General features: G+C 34.7%; 1 protein-coding gene across 31 annotated transcripts in view; it reads right to left on the bottom strand.

Annotated features, from left to right (window-relative positions):
* Positions 1-22,176, bottom strand: part of TRDN (triadin) — a 370,662-nt gene that overhangs the window by 41,929 nt on the left and 306,557 nt on the right. For 29 of the 31 annotated variants that reach the window (XR_012517192.1, XM_074397548.1, XM_074397529.1 and 26 more), the window contains 7 exons: positions 19,422-19,448; positions 18,682-18,711; positions 11,459-11,485; positions 11,081-11,128; positions 9,257-9,304; positions 7,975-7,992; positions 5,915-5,959 (listed from right to left, as the gene is read on the bottom strand). Coding sequence is in view for 30 of the 31 variants with exons in the window: in XM_074397548.1 (XP_074253649.1) it covers positions 5,915-5,959; positions 7,975-7,992; positions 9,257-9,304; positions 11,081-11,128; positions 11,459-11,485; positions 18,682-18,711; positions 19,422-19,448 (243 nt within the window). In the remaining variant the exon portion in view is untranslated. Of the gene's footprint in view, positions 1-5,914; positions 5,960-7,974; positions 7,997-9,256; positions 9,305-11,080; positions 11,129-11,458; positions 11,486-18,681; positions 18,712-19,421; positions 19,449-22,176 lie in introns of those variants that run through there. The other 2 variants (XM_074397526.1, XM_074397550.1) reach the window with 2 other exon arrangements.

The raw sequence follows: 22,176 nt of genomic DNA, 5'->3' as shown, positions 1-22,176 counted from the left end.
GCTGAACCAGGGAGCCAGGTGATCTGACTCAGCAGATCCCACCCACAACAAAGACCAGCAATCTGAAATGTTCTGGATTGAGAGTTTCACAGCAAGTGCAGCTGGACCCAAGAATGTCCAGCTCAGTGGGGGGTGGGGGGGTGGGAAGGGCATCCACCATTACGGAGGCACTCCGCCACTACCAGGGCACTCTGCCATTACCTAGGCAGTTCTAACAGGAAGTTCACACTGCAGCTGGGCAGAGCCCACAGTAGCTCAGGAATGCTCCTGCTGGCAGACTGTGGCTAGACTAGATTATCTTGCTGGACAGGACATCTCTGAAAAAAGGCAGCAGCATATCAGGAACTTAAAAATAAAGCCCCACCTTCCCAGGACAGAGCACCTAGGGAAAAAGGCGCTTATGAGTTCCACTGTAGCAGGCTTAAATATACCAGCCCAGAAGGTCTAAATGGAACAATGGAGCTCCCAGCTCAGCACATGAGCTCCTACAAGGGACAGACTGCCTCCTCAAGCAGTTCCCTGATCCCTGTATATCCAAAGAGGCACTTGTAAGTGAGCGCTAAGGCTGGCATCTGGCAGGTACCCTTCTGGGACAAACATAACAGAAGAAGAAACTGGCAGCAATCCTTACTGTTCTGCAGCCCTCTGCGGGTGATCCCCAGGCAAGCAGGGACTGGAGTGGACCTTCAGCAGGCCTACAGCAGGGGGGCCTGATGGTTAAAAGGAAAGCTAAAAAACAGAAACAACTTCAGCATCAACAAAATGGAAGTTCGCTAAGAGACTCCATCAGAAGGCCACCAGCTACAAAGATCACAGGTAGATAAATCCACAAAGATGGGAGAAAACCAGTGCAAAAAGGATGAAAACACCAAAAGCAAGAATGCCTCTCCTCCTCCACGGGATGACAATTCCACACCAGGAAGGGAACAAAGCTGGATAAAGAATGAGTCTGATGAATTGACAGAAACAGGCTTTAAAAGGTGGGTAATAGCAAACTTCTCTGAGCTAAAAGGACATGTTCTAACCCAAAGCAAAGAAACTAAGAGCCTTGAAAAAAGGTGTGATGAAATGCTAATGAGAATAAACAGCTTAGAGAAGAATATAAATGACTTGATGGAGATAAAAAACACAACCAGAGAACTTTATAAAGCATACACAAGTTTCAATAGCAGAATTGACCAAGCAGAAGAAAGGATATCAGAGACTGAAAATCAACTCAATGAGATAAAATGGGAAGACAAGATTAGAGAAAGAAGAGTGAAGAGAAATGAAAAATCCTCCAAGAAATATGGGATTATGTGAAAAGACCTAATCTACATTTGATAGGTGTACCTGAATGTGGTGGAGAGAATGAATCCAAGTTGGAAAACCCTCTTCAGTATATTATCCAGGATAACTTCCCAACCTAGCAAGGCAGGCCAATATTCAAGTCCAGGCAATATAGAGAACACCACAAAGGTATTTCTCAAGAAGAGCAACCCCAAGGCACATAATCGTCAGATTCACCAGGGTTGAAATGAAGGAGAAAATGCTAAGGGCAGCCAGAGAGAAAGGTTGAGTTATCCACAAAGGAGAGCCCATCAACTCACAGTGGATCTTGTGGCAGAAACCCTACAAACCAGAAGAGAGTGGGGGCCAATAATCAATATCATTAAATAAAAGAATTTTCAAACCAGAATTGCATATCCAGTCAAACTAGGCTTCATAAGCAAAGGAGAAATAAAATCCTTCATAAACAAGCAATTGCTTAGAGATTTCATCACTACCAGACCTGCTTTACAAGAGCTTCTGAAAGAATTACTAAACATAGAAAGGAACAACCAGTACCAGCCACTCCAAAAATGTACCAAATGGTAAAGACCGTCAACACAATGAAGAAACTGCATCAACTAGTGGCCAAAACAACCAGCTAGCATCAAAATGGCAGGATCAAATTCACACATAACAATGTTAACCATAAATGTAAATGGGCTAAATGCTCCTATCAAAAGACACAGACTGTCAAATTGGATAAAAATTCAAAACTCATTGGTCTGGTGTATTCAGAAAACCCATCTCACATGCAAGAACACACATAGGCTCAAAATAAAGGGATTGGAGAAGATTTACCAAGCAAATGGAGAGAAAAGAAAAAAAAAAAAAGCAGGAGTTGCAATCCTAGTCTTCGATAAAATAGACTTTAAACCAACAAAGATCAAAAGAGAAAAAGAAGGGCATTACATAATAGTAAAAGGATCAATGCAACAAGAAGAGTTAACAATCCTATATATATATGCACCCAATACAGGAACATCCAGATACACAAAGCAAGTTCTCAACGATCTACAAAGAGACTTAGACTCCCACACAACTATAGTGGGAGACTTTAACACTCCACTGTCAATATCAGATAGTTGAAGGAGACAGAAAATTAACAAGGATATCCAGGACTGGAACTCAGATCTGAACCAAGCAAACCTAATAGACATCTGTAGAACTCTTTACCCCAAATCCACAGAATATACATTCTTCTCAGCAACACATCACACCTACTCTAACATTTACCACATAATTGGAAGTAAACCACTCCTCAGCAAATGCAAAAAAGTAGAAATCATAACAGTCTCTCAGACCACAGTGCAATCAAATTAGAACTCAGGATTAAGAAACCAACTCAGAACTAGACAACTTCATGGAAACTGAACAATTGGCTTTTCAATGTTGACTGGATAAACAATGAAATGAATGCAGAAATAAAGATGTTCTTTGAAACCAACGAGAATGAATACACAATATACCAGAATCTCTGGGACACATTTAAACCAGTGTCTAGAGGGAAATATATAGTAATAAATGCCCACATGAGAAGCAAGGAAAGATCTAAAATTGACACCCTATCACCAAATTTGAAAGATCTGGAAAAGCAAGATTAATAAACACTCAAAAGCTAACAGAAGACAAGAAATAACTAAGATCAGAGCAGAACTGAAGGAGACAGAGACACAAAAACCATTTGAAAATTCAATAAATCCAGGAGCTGGTTTTTCAAAATGATCAATGAAATAGACCACTAGCCAGATTAATAAAAAAAAAAAAGACAGAAAAATCAAATAGATGCAATAAAAAGTGATAAAGAGGATATCACCACTGATTCTGCGGAAATACAAACTACCATCAGATATTACTACAAAGAACTCTATGCATATAAACCAGTAAACCTGGAAGGAATAAATTCCTGGACACTTACACACTCCCAAGCCTAAACCAGGAAGAGGTGGAAACTCTGAATAGACCAAGAACAAGGGCTGAAGTTGACGCAGCAATTAAGAGCCTTCCAACAAAAAAAAAGCCCAGGTCCAGATGGGTTCACAGCCAAATTCTACAAGACATACAAAGACATATTGGTACCACAACTTCTGAAACTATTCTAAACAATCCGAAAAGAGGGAATCCTTTCCAAATCATTTTATGAGACCAACATCATCCAGATACCAAAACCTGGCAGAGACTCAACAAAAAAAAAAAAAAAAAAAAAAAAGAAAGAAAAGAAAAGAAAACTTCAGCCTACTAACCATGATGAACACAGATGCAAAAATCTTCAATAAAATACAGGTAAACCGATTGCAACAGCACATCAAAAAGCTTATCCATCACAATCAAGTAGGCTTCATCCCGGGGATGCAAGATGGGTTCAACATATGCAAGTCTATAACTGTAATCCACCACATAAACAGAACCAAAGATGAAAACCACATGATCATCTGAATAGATGCAGAGAAGGCCTTCAATAAAATTTAACAGTGCTTTATGCTAAAAACTCTCAATAAACTGGGTATTGATGGAACATATCACAAAATAATAAAAGCTATATATGACAAACCCACTGCTGATATCATACTGAATGGGCAAAAACTGGAAGTATTCCCTTTGAAATCTGACACTAGACAAGGATGTCCTCTCTATTCATTATAGTATTGGAAGTTCTAGCCAGAGCAATCAGACAAGAAAAAGAAATAAAACGTATTCCATTAGGATAGGAGGAAGTCAGATTGTCTCTATTTGCAGATGATATGATTGTATATTTAGAAGACCCCATCGTCTTAGCCCAAAATCTCCTGAAACTGATAAGCAACTTCAGCAAAGTCCCAGGATACAAAAATCAATGTGCAGAAATCACAAGCTTTCCTATATGCCAATAACAGACTTAAAGAGAATCAAATCAAGAGCGAACTCCCATTCACAATTGCTACAAAGAGAATAAAATATCTTGGAATACAACTAACAAAGGATGTAAAGGACTTCTTCAAGGAGAACTATGAATCACTGATCAAGGAAATAAGAGAGAACACAAACAGACGGAAAAATATTCCATGCTCATGGCTAGAAAGAATCAGTATTGCAAAAATGGCCATACTGCCCAAAGAAATTTATAGATTCAATGCTATCCCCATCAAGCTACCTATGGCCCTCTTCACAGAACTGGAAAAAGACACCTTAAACTTTATATGGAACCAAAAGAGAGCCTGCATAGCCAAGACAATCCTAAGCAAAAGGAATAAAGCTGGAGGCATCACGCTACCCGACTTCAAGCTATAATACAAGGCTGCAGTAATCAAAGCAGCTTGATACCAGTACCAAAACAGAAATATAGACCAATGGAACAGAACAGAGGCCTCAGAGGCAAAGCCACACATCTACAACCATCTGATCTTTGACAAACCTAACAAAAACAAGCAGTGGGGAAAGGATTCCCTGTTTAATAAATGGTGTTGGAAAAACTGGCCTAGCCAAGTGCAGAAATAGAAACTGGACCCCTTCCTGACACCTTACACTAAAATTAACTCCAAATGGATTAAAGACTTAAACATAAGACCTAACACCATAAAAACCCTAGAAGAAAACCTAGGCAAAACCATCAGGACATATACATAGGCAAGGACTTCATGACTAAAACACCAAAAGCAATGGCAACAAAAGCCAAAATAGACAAATGGGACCTAATTAAAACCCAGAGCTTCTGTACAGCAAAAGAAACAATAATTAGAGTGAACTGGCAACCAACAGAATGGGAAAACATTTTTGCTATCTACCCATCTGACAACGGGCTAATATCCAGAACCTACAAAGAACTAAACCAGATATATAAGAAAAAAAAAAAGCCCATTCAAAAGTGGGCGGAAGATATGAATAGACATTTTTCAAAAGAAGACATTTATGAGGCCAACAAACATATGAATAAATGCTCATCATCACTGGTCATTAGAGAAATGCAAATCAAAACCACGTTGAGATACCATTTCATGCCAGTTAGAATGGCGATCATTGAAAAATCTTGAGTATATGTATGGATATTAAATAAATATATAAATAAATACCTATGGATATTATCACATATTTTTGCAATGAGAACTGGTAGAATTTAATAAAAGAGAGAGATTTTTGCAGTTAGCTTCTTCTATGCTTCAATTTTTGAACCATGTGAAGTATTACATACTGTAAAAATTGAATGACATTTTGAAAGAATTAAGTTAACTTTTAAAATGGAATAACTTCTCTTTTAAGAAGATATTTCAAGCAGAATTCATAATTTGTGAAAATTAATCTGTATAATTTGATAGGATATTTTAAAACTATCAACAGTGGATCAACTTCATCAGTATGATAAATTATAGTGACAACAGTGAAATACCAAATATTTTTAAGGACCTTGTGAATCATAAAAGCAAATCTAATTTGTTGATTTTGCTGTATCATAATTGCACATGTTTGATTGACAAAAATATAACCCTGAGGTCAGATAAAACTAGATTATATTACAAACCACAAGATGACACATTACTAGGAAACATAGTGATAATCACTTGTAGACATTGCTTTAATTTTCTAATATAAAATACTGAATTCAGATAAATATAAACCAAAAATGATAAAATACCTGTTTTTATAAATGGAGGTTCTCTTTCTTGATGTTCAGCTTTTTCTAGATAAAGAAATTAAAATCACTGGCAATCTGTGGATTCTTTGTTTGGCAAACATTTCTTATTTACGTATTTGCAAGTAATCCTCAGTATACCCAAGAAGTATGCCCCAAAAATTATTTTCATGTGATTTGAAACAATTAAAACATATTGCCATAAAAACACATTATAAACAAGGTTAGGTTCATTCTCAGGACACCCAGGAGAAGGCTTTTCTCTACATGTGGCTAAACGACAGTTTTAGGGTTTTATCCCTTTTGGAGCTGGGTTGTATAAGAGGATAGAATATGGCAAAGACAAGGATAAGAATATTGGTTTATATATTTGCTGAAAGTTGAGTCATTCTTTGGAGATATTTCATAGTGGATGGTAGTTGTCTTTGGCATTTTACCAACTCCTCTTTTTACCTCTCTGAATCCTAGTTACCTTCTTGTCAGTCAGAAACAGTGCACTGCTGAAAACTAGTTTCTTATTGAAAATTCCAACTATATCTGCTGTATTCCAGAGAGTACCACGTTTTGTATTTCTATTGACCTGTACCACCCCTCCTTTTCCAAGTTTCGTTAAAACTCTCTTAGCTGAATCTCAGCTATTCTAGGACATGACAAAATGAAATAAAAATGCTTGAGTAATCAACATCCCTTAGTTCTCTGAAAAATATTTGAATTAAAATTTTTAAGAGATCATTCTCTTTCATCAAAAGTGGAATTTAAAGCCACCCATGTAGGTGGGATATCTTCAATGAGATTGAGAATATCTGTAAAATGAATAAGATCCAGGAACAGACCAAGTGTTACTTCTAATGACCTCTAGGTCAGTTCTTCTGAGCTGTTCTTGACATTTACTTGTCCTGTCTTTCCTTCATTTCTGAATTTGGAATTTCTCTTAAATTACTACTTTTTCTTCAAATCATGCACCAACAGTGAAGTAGGTGGGACGATGTGGGACTCCAGGTGTCATCAGACTAAACTAATATTTGTAAATTAGGAATTGATAGCATTCAAGAATAAAGTTCCATGAATTGAATTTGCATAAATGTTATAGTAAATAAGCATTTAAAATAAAAGAAAATGAAGAAGCCAATATTCAGTGTATTGATGTTAGAACAGCATTAATACTAAATCAAGGTAACAATAATAACATAACTTATGTATTTAAAATACAATTCACAGGTTCTAAAATGTGAGTATGTTTTAATTAGTGTCATGCATTTGTGCTGTATATCCTAAACCACTTATATGTATTCCTAAGTTATGTCACATGTTCACCTTTGGACCTTGTGGAGCCATTTTGCATACAAGAGCCAGAATATATTTGACCAATAGTTACTCATGCATTTGTCTAAGCTTGTGTTTCACAAATGTACACCATTCAAGGACCAACATCACAATTTTGACATAATGGTGAACATATTTACCACCACAGTGGGTAAATATTTATGCTTTCCTAAGTCCAAAAGCCACTGTTAAACTCTCTATTACTATACTCTCTGTGCCACACCTGTACAGTGAAATACAGGATCTTCAAAGTCCACATTCATGAGGATATTTCATAATTATAATAGACAAATGGCAAAATATTGATAAGAAAATAGATTTTTAACTGCCAAGGTTTACCTATGGTTTAATTAACACAGCTTTTCATTTCATTTTCTTTTGTTATTCATTAAATATATTTGAAAGATTTCCCAAATAACTTAACTTATTGTGAGTGGTATTTTATGGCCTATATGGACTTTCTCTTGATATTAACAATAGAGACAAACTTCTAGATATTTCTTTTGGATAATTATAATGAGTCATTAATTAGTAGTGAAAGTCAAGAATGTTAAATCAAACCATAGCAATAATATCAATTTATCACTAATAACAATTATATAGCAATAACATTAATTTATTATTAATAATAATCTAGCCACAGGCAACACTAAAAATAATGACTTTAAAAAACCAAGCAAATTGTTAAAGCTGAAATGGTCAAGCAATATTTCTCAGCTGTTATTCTTTTCATCTCTTACTTGCTGGTTTGGGCTTGTCTGTGGAGAATGGAGGGAAACACATGGCATATTGATGAGCAGAAATCATGGCAAAAATAACTCTTTAGCATTTGTATTTCCTTAGTTTTAGCTTCTCTCCTTAGCTTGAGCTTAACCTATTTTCTTTGAGCACTAATATTTCATTGTCAGCAAATACATTAATCACATTGCAAAAAGCTAGTAAGATAAATGCAATGCACATAAAATTTAAAACAATCTATATATCTGAGAAACAAGTACACTGAGTCTAGCTTCTTCACAATTTCCAAACATCCATACAACAGAATAAGACACTCAAGTGGCTATATTAATACCTTATGGTGCAAATTAAAGGAACATTTACTAAAAATATAAACTTAGGCAGTAGTTGGAGTAAAGTACAATGGTCATATGAAGTAATGAAAACAGCCTCATGAGATTTCTTTCTTTCTGCTGATATACTAGTCTGTGATTTCTATAAATAATTAGATCACTCCTGAATTCTATTATATTTTTCCTCCAAGAAACTATTTAAATCCTTATTATCTGATTATCTCAGAAGAAAAAATGTTTCATAAGAGTTTTTCTTTTGGAATGATTATTAGTAAGAGATGGGATTCTCTTAAAGGCAGAGGTGGGTAGGATTTCTATCTTAGAATTTTTATTGTAAGAAAATTTTGATTCTAGAGGAAGTTTAGTGAGTCAGTCGTGAATTGAGTTGAAGACTCAGAAGTTTTCTTTTTTCTTATGGGAAAATCTTCTGAATTGCAAGAGTATGTGTCCTTTCTTTCTCACATGAACTAATGAGAGATGGAGTGTTTTTAGTTTAATGTTGTATTCTGTTGATCATTCTTTAAGACAGACTTTAAAGTTATGTAACCGTATCCCTCTCTATGTAGCTCTCATGAAAGTAAATTATTCCAGCTAATTTATAAATAGCAGAAAGTTTCAGACTTCAGTGATTTTAAGATTTGAGAAAATGTGCTTTAAAAATAAGATTAAACAATTAAGTATACATGGTAATCAACGCATTATATAGATTGTCTCATGAATTACACATATACTTAGGTCAATCACTCTTAAAGTTATGCTATTTTAGTTATTATTATTTAATAAAAAATATATTGAGTATATCTTTATTCACAAGAATTCAATATCTTAGAAGTTATGGTACTAAACGTCTACACACTTCCTTGAAGATGTACGTGTGTGTGTGCATGAACACACGTGGACACCACATAACATATAATGAGACATAGAAACAATATATAAAATCCTGATTTACCTGTTTTTTCTATTGGGACAGCTTTTACCTGCTTGAGAACTTTTTCTTCTGTGATAGAAAAAAATGTTAACACAAGTAGAAATTTTGAAAACATCAGTGACATATTTCAACCATGGTATTTTGTATTCTTTTTGAAAAAGCGCCAATGCCAAGAAAAACTTGTTTCCTCAATAAAACAGCAAATAGTATCTTCTATTCAAATTGAATCAAAGCACAAAGAAAATCTGTCCAGATGAAATATCCTTTGCAACTATCTTTCTATAGAAGTTTTCCTAACTTAAAATGTTCCCTAATGTGCCAATATAAACCCTACTTTGCATTCACTGTATTTCACTGTATTTATCTGCCCAGAGGTACTGCTTTATTAAATATATTTTCCTTTTTTATTATTAAATTAGAATAGGAAAAAGCAATTTTTGATCTTCTTGTGCTAATGCCTCCCTGGGAACCCTGGAATAGCTAGAGAACCCAAATTTCTCACAGTGTGAAGCTGGGGAAGAACAAAGGTGATACATCTGTGAGATGTCCTGTGTTCTCAGTGACTTTTCATAGGCAAAGATGTTTGGATCAAAGTAAAGAGGTTATTGCCATGATCCTACGTGAAATTAAATTTATCAAATGTTTTACACTGTGAAAGAATCAGCTGATCAAATATCCTAAGTAGAATGTTTCACTGGATAACAGAATTTAAAGAGCATGATGGTGTAAATGAAGTAAAAGAGAGTTGTTCCTACAAGACAATGCACTTGATGTACGTTCAGAGACTAAAGCCTCTCACTTCTCTTTATTTCACCTCAAAATGGCTATTACTTGGGACATAAGAAAATAACAGTGTTTCATTTAATTAGAAGGTTCTAAAAGTTGTTTCTAAGGTTCTGCTTTTGTCAATACCAACAGCTCTTCTTACCTCTCCACATTCCAGCCCTGCTTGCTTTATTCCTATATGTTCTGCTGTTGGTGTCTCATATTTTTTTTTTTTTTAAATAGGCAAAACAAATCAAAGAGACTAAAACCCATTGTATACAGATTTTCTAAAGTACAATTTATAAAAGTAAGCTAAAGATTTTCTAATATTTGTTCAGAGAAAGTATGTTTTTCCCTTTTCAAAGATTCTGGCCTAACTATAGTCACAACATTGGGTACATAATTCACCCTGGAATGAAGAATAATATTCTACAGAATAATTGAGGCGTGGGTAGCCTCAAAACTAAATTCATATTTAATTAGCTGAAATACAAACTCATTTCTATTCTTAAATAAAAATTAATTCATAACCTTGTTTTGATAAATTATGTATTTTTTTTTAAAGCAGAACATATTAACTCACTTTTATTTTCCACAAAATGCGAGACCAGGAATAAAAAGAAAAGAAGAAAGGGAAGGAACGGTGAAGAAAAGAAAGAGGCAGGAACAGAAGCAGGGAGAAATGTTGATTTCTTCAGCAATTTTGGGATATGTAGAGTCTGAAATGATTGTATTTGAATAATCCAATCTGAATTACAAGTTTGGTCAGAATGCCTTGCCCAAATTAGAATAAAACAGAAAGTATAGAGCCCATTCATCTAAGTGCTGGATGATTGTTTTTGTGCAAAGCTAACTCTCTGATGGGAAGTGAAGACTAGCTGTTTAGTTACATCTTACTGGTTCAGTTCTCAGTATAAAAAAATAGTCTGAAGATGACTAAAATTGAAGATAGTTTAGAAGCTGATGACTTAAGACCTGAATTGTCCCAAATAACTTTAGATTTGACTCTAAACTCTTTCTTCTGCTAAAATTAGAACATTGAGAGACAATGTGATATTACAAATACCACCTGCAAAATACCTGGTTTACCATGAGAAACAGTCTTTTCTGGTTTCACTATGTCTTGTTCTGAAAATAATAAAACAAATATATTTTTTAGGCATTTAGAAGCTGGGAAAATAACTGGCAGATTTTAGCAAATCTACCCTGAAGAAAGACTATTCTGAAACCTTCATAGCATCCTTGTTTCTATGTAAAACTTAAAGGTTTTAGTTCATGAAAACAATGTGACAAAAAATTCATATTTACAAAATTTTCAATACTATATTTTTCAAAGCACAGACTGTAATTAAGCATAAATATAAAAGTACAGATTAAAATATATGATTTTGAAAAAGTTTCAAAATTTTCTTGTAAAAAACTCTATGTAAGCTTAAAAGATGAAATTAATATACATACTGTGTATTTGCACTTTTTCAGATACAGCTAAAAAGAATAAATAAATAACATATTAGATTAAATTATCTGCAAAATGAAGTATTTAACAATAACCAATATAATTTGTTATTGTCAGTAGAACTAGGCATAACTAGCTTTAAATGGTGTTGGGCTTCTGGTTGAAGAAAAGTAAAACCGGCAAAAATATAAAATGCTTATATCTGGTAAAGCATATTCACCTATAGCAAATAAATATCAGGAAAATAAATGATAAAATAATAAATCAATAATATTTGTAATGTAACAAGGCTGTTATGAGCCTTGATATATTGTAAGTATATCACAAGAGCAACTATATTCAAACTTATGATGAGTTGCCCAGTAAGTTCTGGTGAGAATTCAGGGGCTGAGGTAGTTTTGCATATGTGTCTAGATTTCAATTCTTGATTTATTGATATTGAAGAAGCTTGCTAAGTAATCTTTTATAATGAAGAAATAGCTATCATAGAGCCTGAAGGTTTTTTAAAACTTGCCTCAGGTCAATAGCTAGTTGGTTATCACAGCTGGGATTTAAACACTAAATAACAGTGTAAACTTGAAATGGGCACCCTTTTTTAGGTCAATGCTACCTTCTAATAAAATAATAGCATTTTAGGGACAATCTCTTAATGGGAGTACCCAGGGTTTGGTGCAAATCAGACATGGGGCAGACCCCTAGCTCCAACATTTATTAACTTGAAAATCTTGGAAGAATAACTTATTTTCTGAACTTGATCTATTGAACTCCTCCTTCAGATATAGAGCATAGATAATAATTGCCATGCTGTTTGTTTCTCATAATGATATGATGAAAGTAAAAATCCTATGCCAGTCCTTAACTCACAGTAGATGCATAATAAATTTTTGCTTTCATTTCCTTCAATCCACAATAGTCTATAACCTTATTATTTTATAATTCTGATATGTTACTGGAAATACATTGGAATTATCAAAACAAAGCCACCAGGATTACAAAAATAAAGCCGTTAAGTTAAACATGATTATAAATAATTTCATCAAAACCTAAGAAAAGTCTCCAGAAACCTGAAATCTCTGTTGAGATTTATTTAAGGCCATTTTCTAGATGTATTTTTCTAGGGAATATTCCCATTCTCATCTAATCCAGTACTATAAAATTATGTTGGGCAATGGAGTGGACAAAATAATGCGGAACTGGGAGACTCTGTGCATGTCTCCCTAGTGAGATGTAAGCCTCTTTTAATACTTAATAAAATAAAGGTAATGTTAGCCCTGAATCTATATAAAATAAAGCTCATGTTTTCTGGTTTTGATTCTTTTTTAACTTGAGGCTTTGAGGGAAAGAAAAGGAAGAAAATTTAAAACCTGAAAAAATGAACTAGAATACAAATTAATTTTTAGAAATAATTTTATTTTGCTATCATAATTGGGAGGCTGAGGCAGGAGAATTGCTTGAACCCAGGAGGTGGCAGTTTCGGTGAGCCGAGATCACACCACTGCACTCCAGCTTGGGTGATGGACCGAGATACAGTCTCAAAAAACAAACAAAAAAAAATGTCGACTAAAATTTATTCCAGTTTTATGCTTGTTTGTCAATGAGGGACTATTAAACACAAAACAGAAAAATACTTTGCACTTGTTTGTCAAGTTGTTGCTACAGCTAATTCTTTTAAATCTAATTTTTCTACTTTTTTCCAAGATGATTATTGCAGGAAAGAGTTCCAAAGTCAATATAAGATAAATTATTTTAACACGAATTGGAAGAAATTCTCTGAAATAGGTCTAATTGGGTACTTATGTGATTTAGAAATTTAGATAAATAGTGTGATGGCTCAATTGTGTTCCCCCAAACAATCTGTTGAGTCCTAACCCCCAGTACTTCAGAGTGTAAACTTATTTGGAAATAGGGTTGCTACCAATGTAATTAGTTAAGGTAAGATGAGGTGATGCTAGTGAAGGGTGGGTTCTTTATCTAGTATGACTATTGTCCTTATAAGAAGAGGAGAAGAGACATAAAGAGAGAAGATGATCATGCAATAATAGAAACAGAGATTGAAGCCATACATCTTCACTCCAAGGAACACTGAGGATTGCTAGGAAACACCAGAAGCTAGGAGAAGCGAAGAAGTACTCTCCTCTAGGAGTTTAAAAGGAAGTGCTGCTTTGTCAACACATTGATTTTGGACTTCTAACTTCCAAAATTGTGTGAGAGAAAATTTTCTATAGTTTTAAGCAACACAATTAGCGGGATTTTATTTTAGCCATCAGAGTAAACGAATCAATTTTGGTTTAGGAAAGCAAGTGCTGCTGAAACAAATCCTTATATATATGAAAGTGGTTTGAAAATGGGTAATGGTTAAAGGCTAGAAGAATTTTGAGGCACTTAATATAGAAAGCCTAGACTGCTTTGAAAAGACTATCGGCATCGAGAGAGATCCAAGATGGCTGATCACTAGCAGCTCGGGATTGTAGCTCCCAGTGAAAACGCAAAGAACGAGAGGACGCCACACCTTCACATGAATTCTTGTTGCTAACGCACCGGGAGATTCCCGGCGGAGGAACCCCACGGGTCGCCAGCGCGACTCTTGTGACCGGCGAGGCGGTTTTGCCGGCACCTCGGAGCGTCGGTTCTTGGTGCAGAGTCAGAAAGGCACCATCAATCTTAACGCCGCTGATTTGGTTGGCGCAGTGGGATTCTCAGATTTTGGCGCTGAGAATCAATAAGTTGGACGTCCACTCAGAAACCCAATTACAAAGACGGTAATTATAAAGACCACAGATGGATAAATCTACAATGAAGGGAAGAAAACAGCCAAAAAAGGCTGAGAATACCCAAGATCAGAACGCCTCTCCCTCAGCAGGGGATCCCAGTTCCTCATCAGCAACGAAACAAGGCTTGATGGAGAACGAGTGTGTTCCAATTACAGAAGCAGGCTTCAAAACGTGGATGATAAGAAACTCCTGTGAATTAAAAGAACTTGTGCTAACACAATCTAAAGAAACTAAGAACTTTGAAAAAAGGTTTGACGAAATGTCAACAAGAATACAAAATTTAGAGAGGAAAATAAGTGAATTGATGGAGCTGAAAAACACAATACGAGAACTACGTGAAGTATGCACAAGTTTTAACAGCCGAATTGATCAAGCAGAAGAAAGGATATCAGAGGTCGAAGACCAACTCAATGAAGTAAAACAAGAAGACAAGATTAGAGAAAAAAGGATAAAAAGGAATGAGCAAAGTCTCCAAGAAATATGGGACTATGTGAAAAGACCTAATCTGCGCTTGATAGGTGTACCTGAATGTGACGAAGAGAATGAATCCAAGCTGGAAAATATGCTTCAGGATATTATTCAGGAAAATTTTCCCAACTTAGTAAAGGAGGATAATATTCAGCTCCAGGTAATACAGAGAACACCACAAAGATATTCCACAAGAAGAGCAACTCCAAGGCACATAATCGTCAGATTCACCAGGGTTGAACTGAAGGAGAAAATACTAAGGGCAGCCAGAGAGAAAGGTCAGGTTACCCACAAAGGGAAGCCTATCAGACTCACAGCAGATCTCTCAGCAGAAACCCTACAAGCCAGAAGAGAGTGGGGACTAATATTCAACATCCTTAAAGAAAAGAATTTTCAACCAAGAATTTTACATCCAGCCAAACTAAGTTTCATAAGTGAAGGAAAAATAAAGTTTTTTGTGAACAAGCAAGCACTCAGAGAATTCATCACCACCAGGCCTGCTTTACAAGAGCTTCTGAAAGAACCACTACACATAGAAAGGAACAAACAGTATCAGCCTTTCTAAAAAAAACCAAAAAGTAAAAAACATCAATATAATGAAGAATTTACATCAACTAATGGGCAAAATAGCCAGCTAATATTAAATGACAGTATTAAACTCACATATATCATTATTAATTCTAAATTTAAATTGACTAAATTCCTCAATTCAAAGACAGGCAATTTGGACAAAAAACTAAAACTGTATGCTGCATCCAGACCCATCTCACATTCAAGGATACACAAAGACTCAAAATAAAGGATGGAGAGAGACTTACCAACCAACCAGAGAGCAAAAATAAATAAATAAAAAGCAGAAGTTACAATTTTTGTCTCTGATAAAATAGTATTTAAAGCAACAAAGATCAAAAGAAGCAAAGAAGGACATTATATAGTGATAAAAGAATTAATGCAATAACAAGAAGAGTTAAAGGTCCTAAATATACACGCACCCAATACAGGAATACCCAGACATACAAGACTTATAAAGAGACTTAGACTCCCACACAATAATAGTGGGAGACTTCAACGTTAATATTAGACAGATCAATGAGACAGAAAATTAACAATGATATCCAGGACTTGAACTCAGATCTGGAACAAGTAAATGTAATTAACATTTATAGAACTCTCCACTTTACACAAAATATACACTCTTATCAGTACCACATCATATCAACTTAGAAGTTTAAACGAAATGTTGGTTGGCTCCTTGTTTGTTACTCTCTTCCCTTATTTTCTTTCATGTCTCCATTATTAAGGACAATTATAGGCATACCCAGATTTAGACTGCATTCTAGCCCGGGCAGCAAAGCAATACCCCCATTCTCTCTCCTTCTTCCTCTTTCTCTTTCTTCCTCTTCTTTATTCTTTTTCTTATAAAAAAAAAAAAAAAAGAAAAAAAAAGAAAAGACTATTGGCAGAGATATTGACATGAAAGGTTATTCTGATGAGGGCTCAGAAAGAATTCAAAAGAGATACAGTGAAAGCTCTTGTCATTTTGAATGATACATATCTGATTTAGTCCATTTTGTACTGCTATAATAGAATATCACAGATTGGATAATTTATATAGAGCACAAATGTGTTTCTCATATGTCTAGAGACTGTGAAGTTTAGGATTAAGGTTTCAGCAGGTTTGGTCTCTTGTTTAAAGGCGGTGCCTTGCTGCTGTGTCTTCCAGAGAGAAGGAATGCTGTGTTCTTTACAGGGCAAAGGCAAAAGGGGAAGACAGCCAACTTGTTGAACACTGCATGAAGCCTCTTTTAGAACGGCCTTGTTCCCATTCACAAAGGAAGAGTTTTCACGGCGTAATCACCTTTTAAAGGCTCCATCTCTTAATACTATTACATAGGTAACACCTAAATTTTGAGAAAACATATTCAAATCGTAGAGATATATATTACTATATGTAGAAGTAGAATGTTGCCAGAAATGGGAATTTTAAAGATAAAGTCTCAGAAAGGAAATGAGGAACATATTATTGGCCACTGAAGGAAAGGCAATATTTGTTATAAAGTGGCAAGAAACTTGGTTAAATTGTGTTCTTCTGTTAGGTGGAGGGTGGATGTAGTAAGTGAATAACTTAAAAATTTAGCTAAGAAAAATTTCAAGCAAAGTATGGAAGGTGCAGACTGATTTCTCCTTGTTGTTTATAATAAAATGTGAAAAGAAACATATACATAAATTGAAGAAGAAACTGTTAATCAAATTAGAACTGGCACTTACTGATTTGAAAAATTCTCAGCCTAGCTAGACAGTGTGCCATGGAGAGAGAGTCAAGGATGTGGTTGGACAAACTTTTGCTAAAGAGATTAGATGTATGATTCATGGAGCCACTTCAATAGAAGACAGCAATAGAGACGTGGTTATCCAGGAAAGATCTGTGGAGGATCCTCTTATCTAATGGCTTAGATGTCCCATGAATTGAAAGTGGGACTAGTCAAGTTTTTAGATTTTTAAAAAAGCAAAAACAATGCCAGCCTGGAAAAAAGGGACAGAGACATGATAAAATGAAGGAATAATGACTCCAAGAGAAGAGCCATGAATTCAAATGCCTGGATTGATGGGACTTCCTGTGGCAGAGAAGGCAGGGCTGTCAGCTCACGGAGCTAAGAGGGCAGGGCCACTGTCCCACCAGGCACAGAGTACAGAGCACTGAGCCAGAGAGAATATTCTCAGGCTTTGAAATATCTAGGTTTTGGATTTGCGTAGGACTCAGGACCCCTTTTTATTTTCTTGCAAGTTCTTCCCTTTAAAATGGGAGTGTCCATCTTATACCTGTCTCCTGATTTTATTTTGGGAGTCAATAATTTGTTTCATATTTTCATAGGTTCACAGAGAAGAGGAATTTTGCTGTGGGAAGAATCATACTCCAAGTTTCATATATAACTGATTTAGATGATTTAGATAATGAGATTGGAGCTACTGATTGATATATAGATGAAATTTTGAACTTAGAACCATGCTAGAATGGTTAGGACTTTTAGAGATGTTGAGATGGGGTAAACATATTTTGCATCTATGGAGGACATGAATTTTGGGCCAGCCAGAGAGTGGACTGTAACGGATTTAACTGTATCTCTTCAAAAGATATGTTTACATCCTAACCTCGAGTACCTTAAAATATGACCTTATTTGTAAATTGGATTATTGCAGATGAAATTTGTTAAGATGTAGTCATAGGACAGTAGAGTGGGTACTTAATCTAATATGACTGGTGTACTTATGAGAGGAGAAGGGTTTACAGAGATAGAGACACAAAGAGAGAAGGTTTCCATTTGATGATGGAGGCTGAAATTGAATGTGATTCATCTACAAGCCAAGGAACACCAATGATTGCTAGAAAACACCACAAGATGCAAGGAAAGATCCCTTGTGACACCTTCATTTTGGACTTCTACCCTCCAGAACTGTGAGAGGATAAATTTCTGTTGTTTTAAGCCACCCAGTTTGTGGCATTTTACTACAGTAGCCCTACAACAATAATACAATTACGAGACATTAAACAAAATTTTAACTGTGTTCAGAATCAAATAGTTGAAGTTCCTTTTAAAAAAAGTTTCTTCTGCCTACTGTAACCTTCAGAAATATTCATCTGACTCAGAGCCTCAAGAGAGATTAGAATGAGAGCAGATGTTTTGCTGATTGAATGTCTGTGTCCTCCAATAATCAGAGAAAATTTTGGTTTTGTAGGAGTCAATTCAATTAATCAGTTACTTCTTCTAAACCATGTAAATTTCTCAGAGATTTCACTTATACAAATAGAATTTTTTTTCTAGAAATGGGTAGCATAGAGAAATGTATATTTTGTTAGTTTTATTTTTTTCAAGTTGGTCAAGGATAAAATTTGATATTTGTACTAGGACATGATATTTGCAAAGATATATTGTGCTATTTATTATAAACATGGAAAGCATATATGTCTATAAATAAAATATACATACCTGGTTTCTCTTCTTTTCTTCCTTGTAGTTCTAAAAATATAGATGAATATTAGTAACAATGATTATAGAAAGATATTCATCTCCTGAACTCCTGTAGATTTATTTTTATATAATTATTTTCTATATTATTCATTGGTTTTCAATCTCATAATAACTTTGAAAAGTTAATGTCATATTAACTTTCTTCTTATGATTGTGGCAAGTTAGTACATAAAAACCAATATCCCCCGATATTAACCCCAATAAGAATCATTTTGAGGGCCAGGCATGGTGATTCATGTCTATAATCTTAGCACTTTGGGAGGCCAACCAGGTGTATTGTCCATGGCTGTAATCCCAGCTGCTCAGGAGGCTGAGGCACAAGAATCATTTGAACCTGGGAGGTGAAGGTTACAGTGAGCTGTGATTGTGCCATTGCACTCCAGCCCGGGCAACAGAGTGAGAATACCCAAAAAAATTTTTTTGAGAAAAAAATGGAAATGTGAACTGAGATTTTTAATGACAAGGAAAGAAAAGATACTTCCAGTGAATAAAGGATGAAGGAAAATTTCGGCATAGCATTTTCTCAGAAACACATGTAAGAGAATGTCTACATTGTCTACACATAACAGTTAAGCCTTTGAATTTAAGCAAAATATTCAACGTGAAATCAAGATAAATAACAGCATGCATTTAAGATTTGTTTTACATATGTGTGTACATACACACATATTTGTTTATTGAGCATGCATATAACATACGTGGAGGTTTAGGCTTGACTTCTTTGCCTAGAAAAAATTAAAAAATTATTAAAGGGTGAGTCATACAATGCTTATTAAATTGACTTTATTAAATATGACAGAATGTTATATATTTGAAAATAAAAATCAAATAATATAGACCCCACCTATTCTTTTTTATTGAAATTCTATGGAATGTGGAACTTGTGGCTAAGTTCTTTAGTGCAAGATTGGCAAAGTTTTTCTGCAAAAGTCAGATAGTATATATTTTCAGGTTTTAGGCCATATGGTCTCATAATTCTTCAATTGTGTGACTATAGAAGTAGCCATCGACAATAATGTAAATCAATTTCAGTGACTGTATTCCAATGAAACTTTATAAAAACTAGTGGCCAGTCTGTGGGCTACTTTGTCAGCCTTTGTTCTATTCAAAGTCAGTTTTGATTTTCCCTCGTTTTTGTATCAAGAAATATTTGAATAGTCAACAGTTTTCTATGATTCTGTTTTCTTATAAATGCCATCTAGTACCTGTCTGTCTCTGTTAAACTCAACTTTTTAAGGAATATTATCTTTCCTTGTTTTTTCTACTTCTCACTCCCATATAATCATTAATTCATTATAATCTAGTTTCTAACTCTACCATTCTATGTACTAGCCTTCTCTGTTCACCAATTGCCCCCTACTTGCCAAGACTAATGAACACATTCGACCATACTGATCACTTTCCCTTTCTTTTAAAATGCCTATTCACTTAGCTTTTTGGAAGAGTAAACATAATATACTCTACTGTAATGAGATAAATATTAATACTGCCTTCTTTTATTTCAAAAATATCCTAGTGATTTTTTTCTTTTAGCAAAGATAACATAACAGGGGCCTATTTAGTCTTCATACTGAAACTAAAGCAAACAGACAAAATACATAAAACAATGGTTTTAAAGATATTGAACATCAGACAGCAAAGAACAGTGATACTTGAGTGATGGGGAAACAGATGAGACATGCCCTGTGATTGCTTCGCTTAGTGCTTGGAGAAAGTTACAAAGCCTTAGTGCAGCAGTGAGTTGCCCAACAACTCAGCCTAGGCAAATCGCTGAGTTTACAAGATGGAGCTGGCAGTCTGGAAAGGTCAAGACAGTTAGTGATCCTGGGTCAGAGTAAAGTGGAGTAGAGATCAGCAGAGAAGAGGAAGAGTTCTTGAGATGTGTGGAAGGTGCTTTAAGTCATCAAAAGATCACTGAGCAGCATATGCACACAAGGAAACTACTTAAGGCCAAAGAAAGAAAAAATGGAAAGAATTCTAAAGCTTTATAATAAACTTTGAAGTTCAATAGTGTCAATCTTCCAACTCTGTTCTTTGTCTTCAGTAGTGTGTTCACTATTCTGGGTCTTTTTTTAATTCCACATAAATTTTATATTCAGTCTTTCAGTATACACAAACTAATTTTCTGGGAATTTTCCAAAATTGCATTGACTCTACAGATCAATTTGGGAAGAACTAACACCATTGTAATTTTAAATCTTCCTATCCAAACATAGTGTCTTTCTATTTATCTAGATGTTTTTGACATTTTTCATCATGAGAGTTTAGTCCCTTCACTATTTTCTTTCCTTTTTTTTTTTTTTTTTTTTTTTTGGCTAAACTCTGTTTAGAGCCTAGCTTAGATGTCTCTTTCTCAGAAACATTTTTTTCTGATGCAGTAGATTGCTTACTTCCTTTATGTGCTAAATTTACTTGGTAGAGTTCTTTATCATTATATTAATCATAATCTATTGCAAGTATCAACTTAAGTGAATGCCTTCTCTTTTGCATTGTGAGATATTTGAGGAGAGAGGTCATGTTTATCTATCATTGAATGAAGGGAATTGGTGCAATGCATAATACATGGTGATAAGATAAACTCTCATTATTTTTTGTTCATTAGATAGACCTATGAAACAAATAAGGTAAATAAATGGAGAAACTGAGCAGAAATGAATGTAGAAAAATGCATAAATTTAGGAATTGTACTAGAACACAAAATAAATGTTACAGCTACTGCATAGTTTCTTTGACTTGGGTTGCAATTTTACCACTCATCTTTCTGATGTTCAGGCAATAACAAAAAGCACAAATGATAAACAATTTACAATGTTCTTAAGATGTAAATTCTTACTTTGTTTAAGAGCAGCAGAGCAATCACTGATAATGATACCTGAGATAAATTTGTTTCATAGTTTCTCAGCAGAAAAATAAAAGCTGTATAATGTAAATAACAGCCTCAGCAATATTTTTACCTTAAATATGTAATTTTTTTTTATAGAACTCCACCTACTGTCTTAACATGCACCAGAAGTACTATAAAAAGTACAGTCTAATAAGAGGAAAGTTACTTTGGGCCCAATAAATGTGATTTAAGGACATAGCTATGTGCTCTGGCTAAATGTAAGGATAAAATCAGGGTTATAGAGATTCTATCCAGTGGTATTTGAAAGGATAAATGTTCATATTTCTTTCTGAGAATGTAACACATGTATTGACATAATCCTCCAGGAAACAAGAACAGAAACACCAAAAAACTGTAAAACACATGTTCAATTGTGTGAAATTATGTGTTCAGTTGTGCTCTTAAACCCCGACCAGATTGAGAAAATGTTGATTTAATAGTTCTATTCATTTATAAAACCAAGTTGTGATAAATACAGGACAAATGTCAATTCCCACAAAACTGTATAATTATAAAATCTGGATTTCACAGTTAGTTGTCCACATGCCATCTCCGATATCAACCTCATC

The sequence above is a fragment of the Saimiri boliviensis genome, chromosome 4, assembly GCF_048565385.1.
Source record: "Saimiri boliviensis isolate mSaiBol1 chromosome 4, mSaiBol1.pri, whole genome shotgun sequence".
Taxonomy (NCBI): domain Eukaryota; kingdom Metazoa; phylum Chordata; class Mammalia; order Primates; family Cebidae; genus Saimiri; species Saimiri boliviensis.
This window is presented reverse-complemented; position numbering and strand designations above follow the sequence as displayed.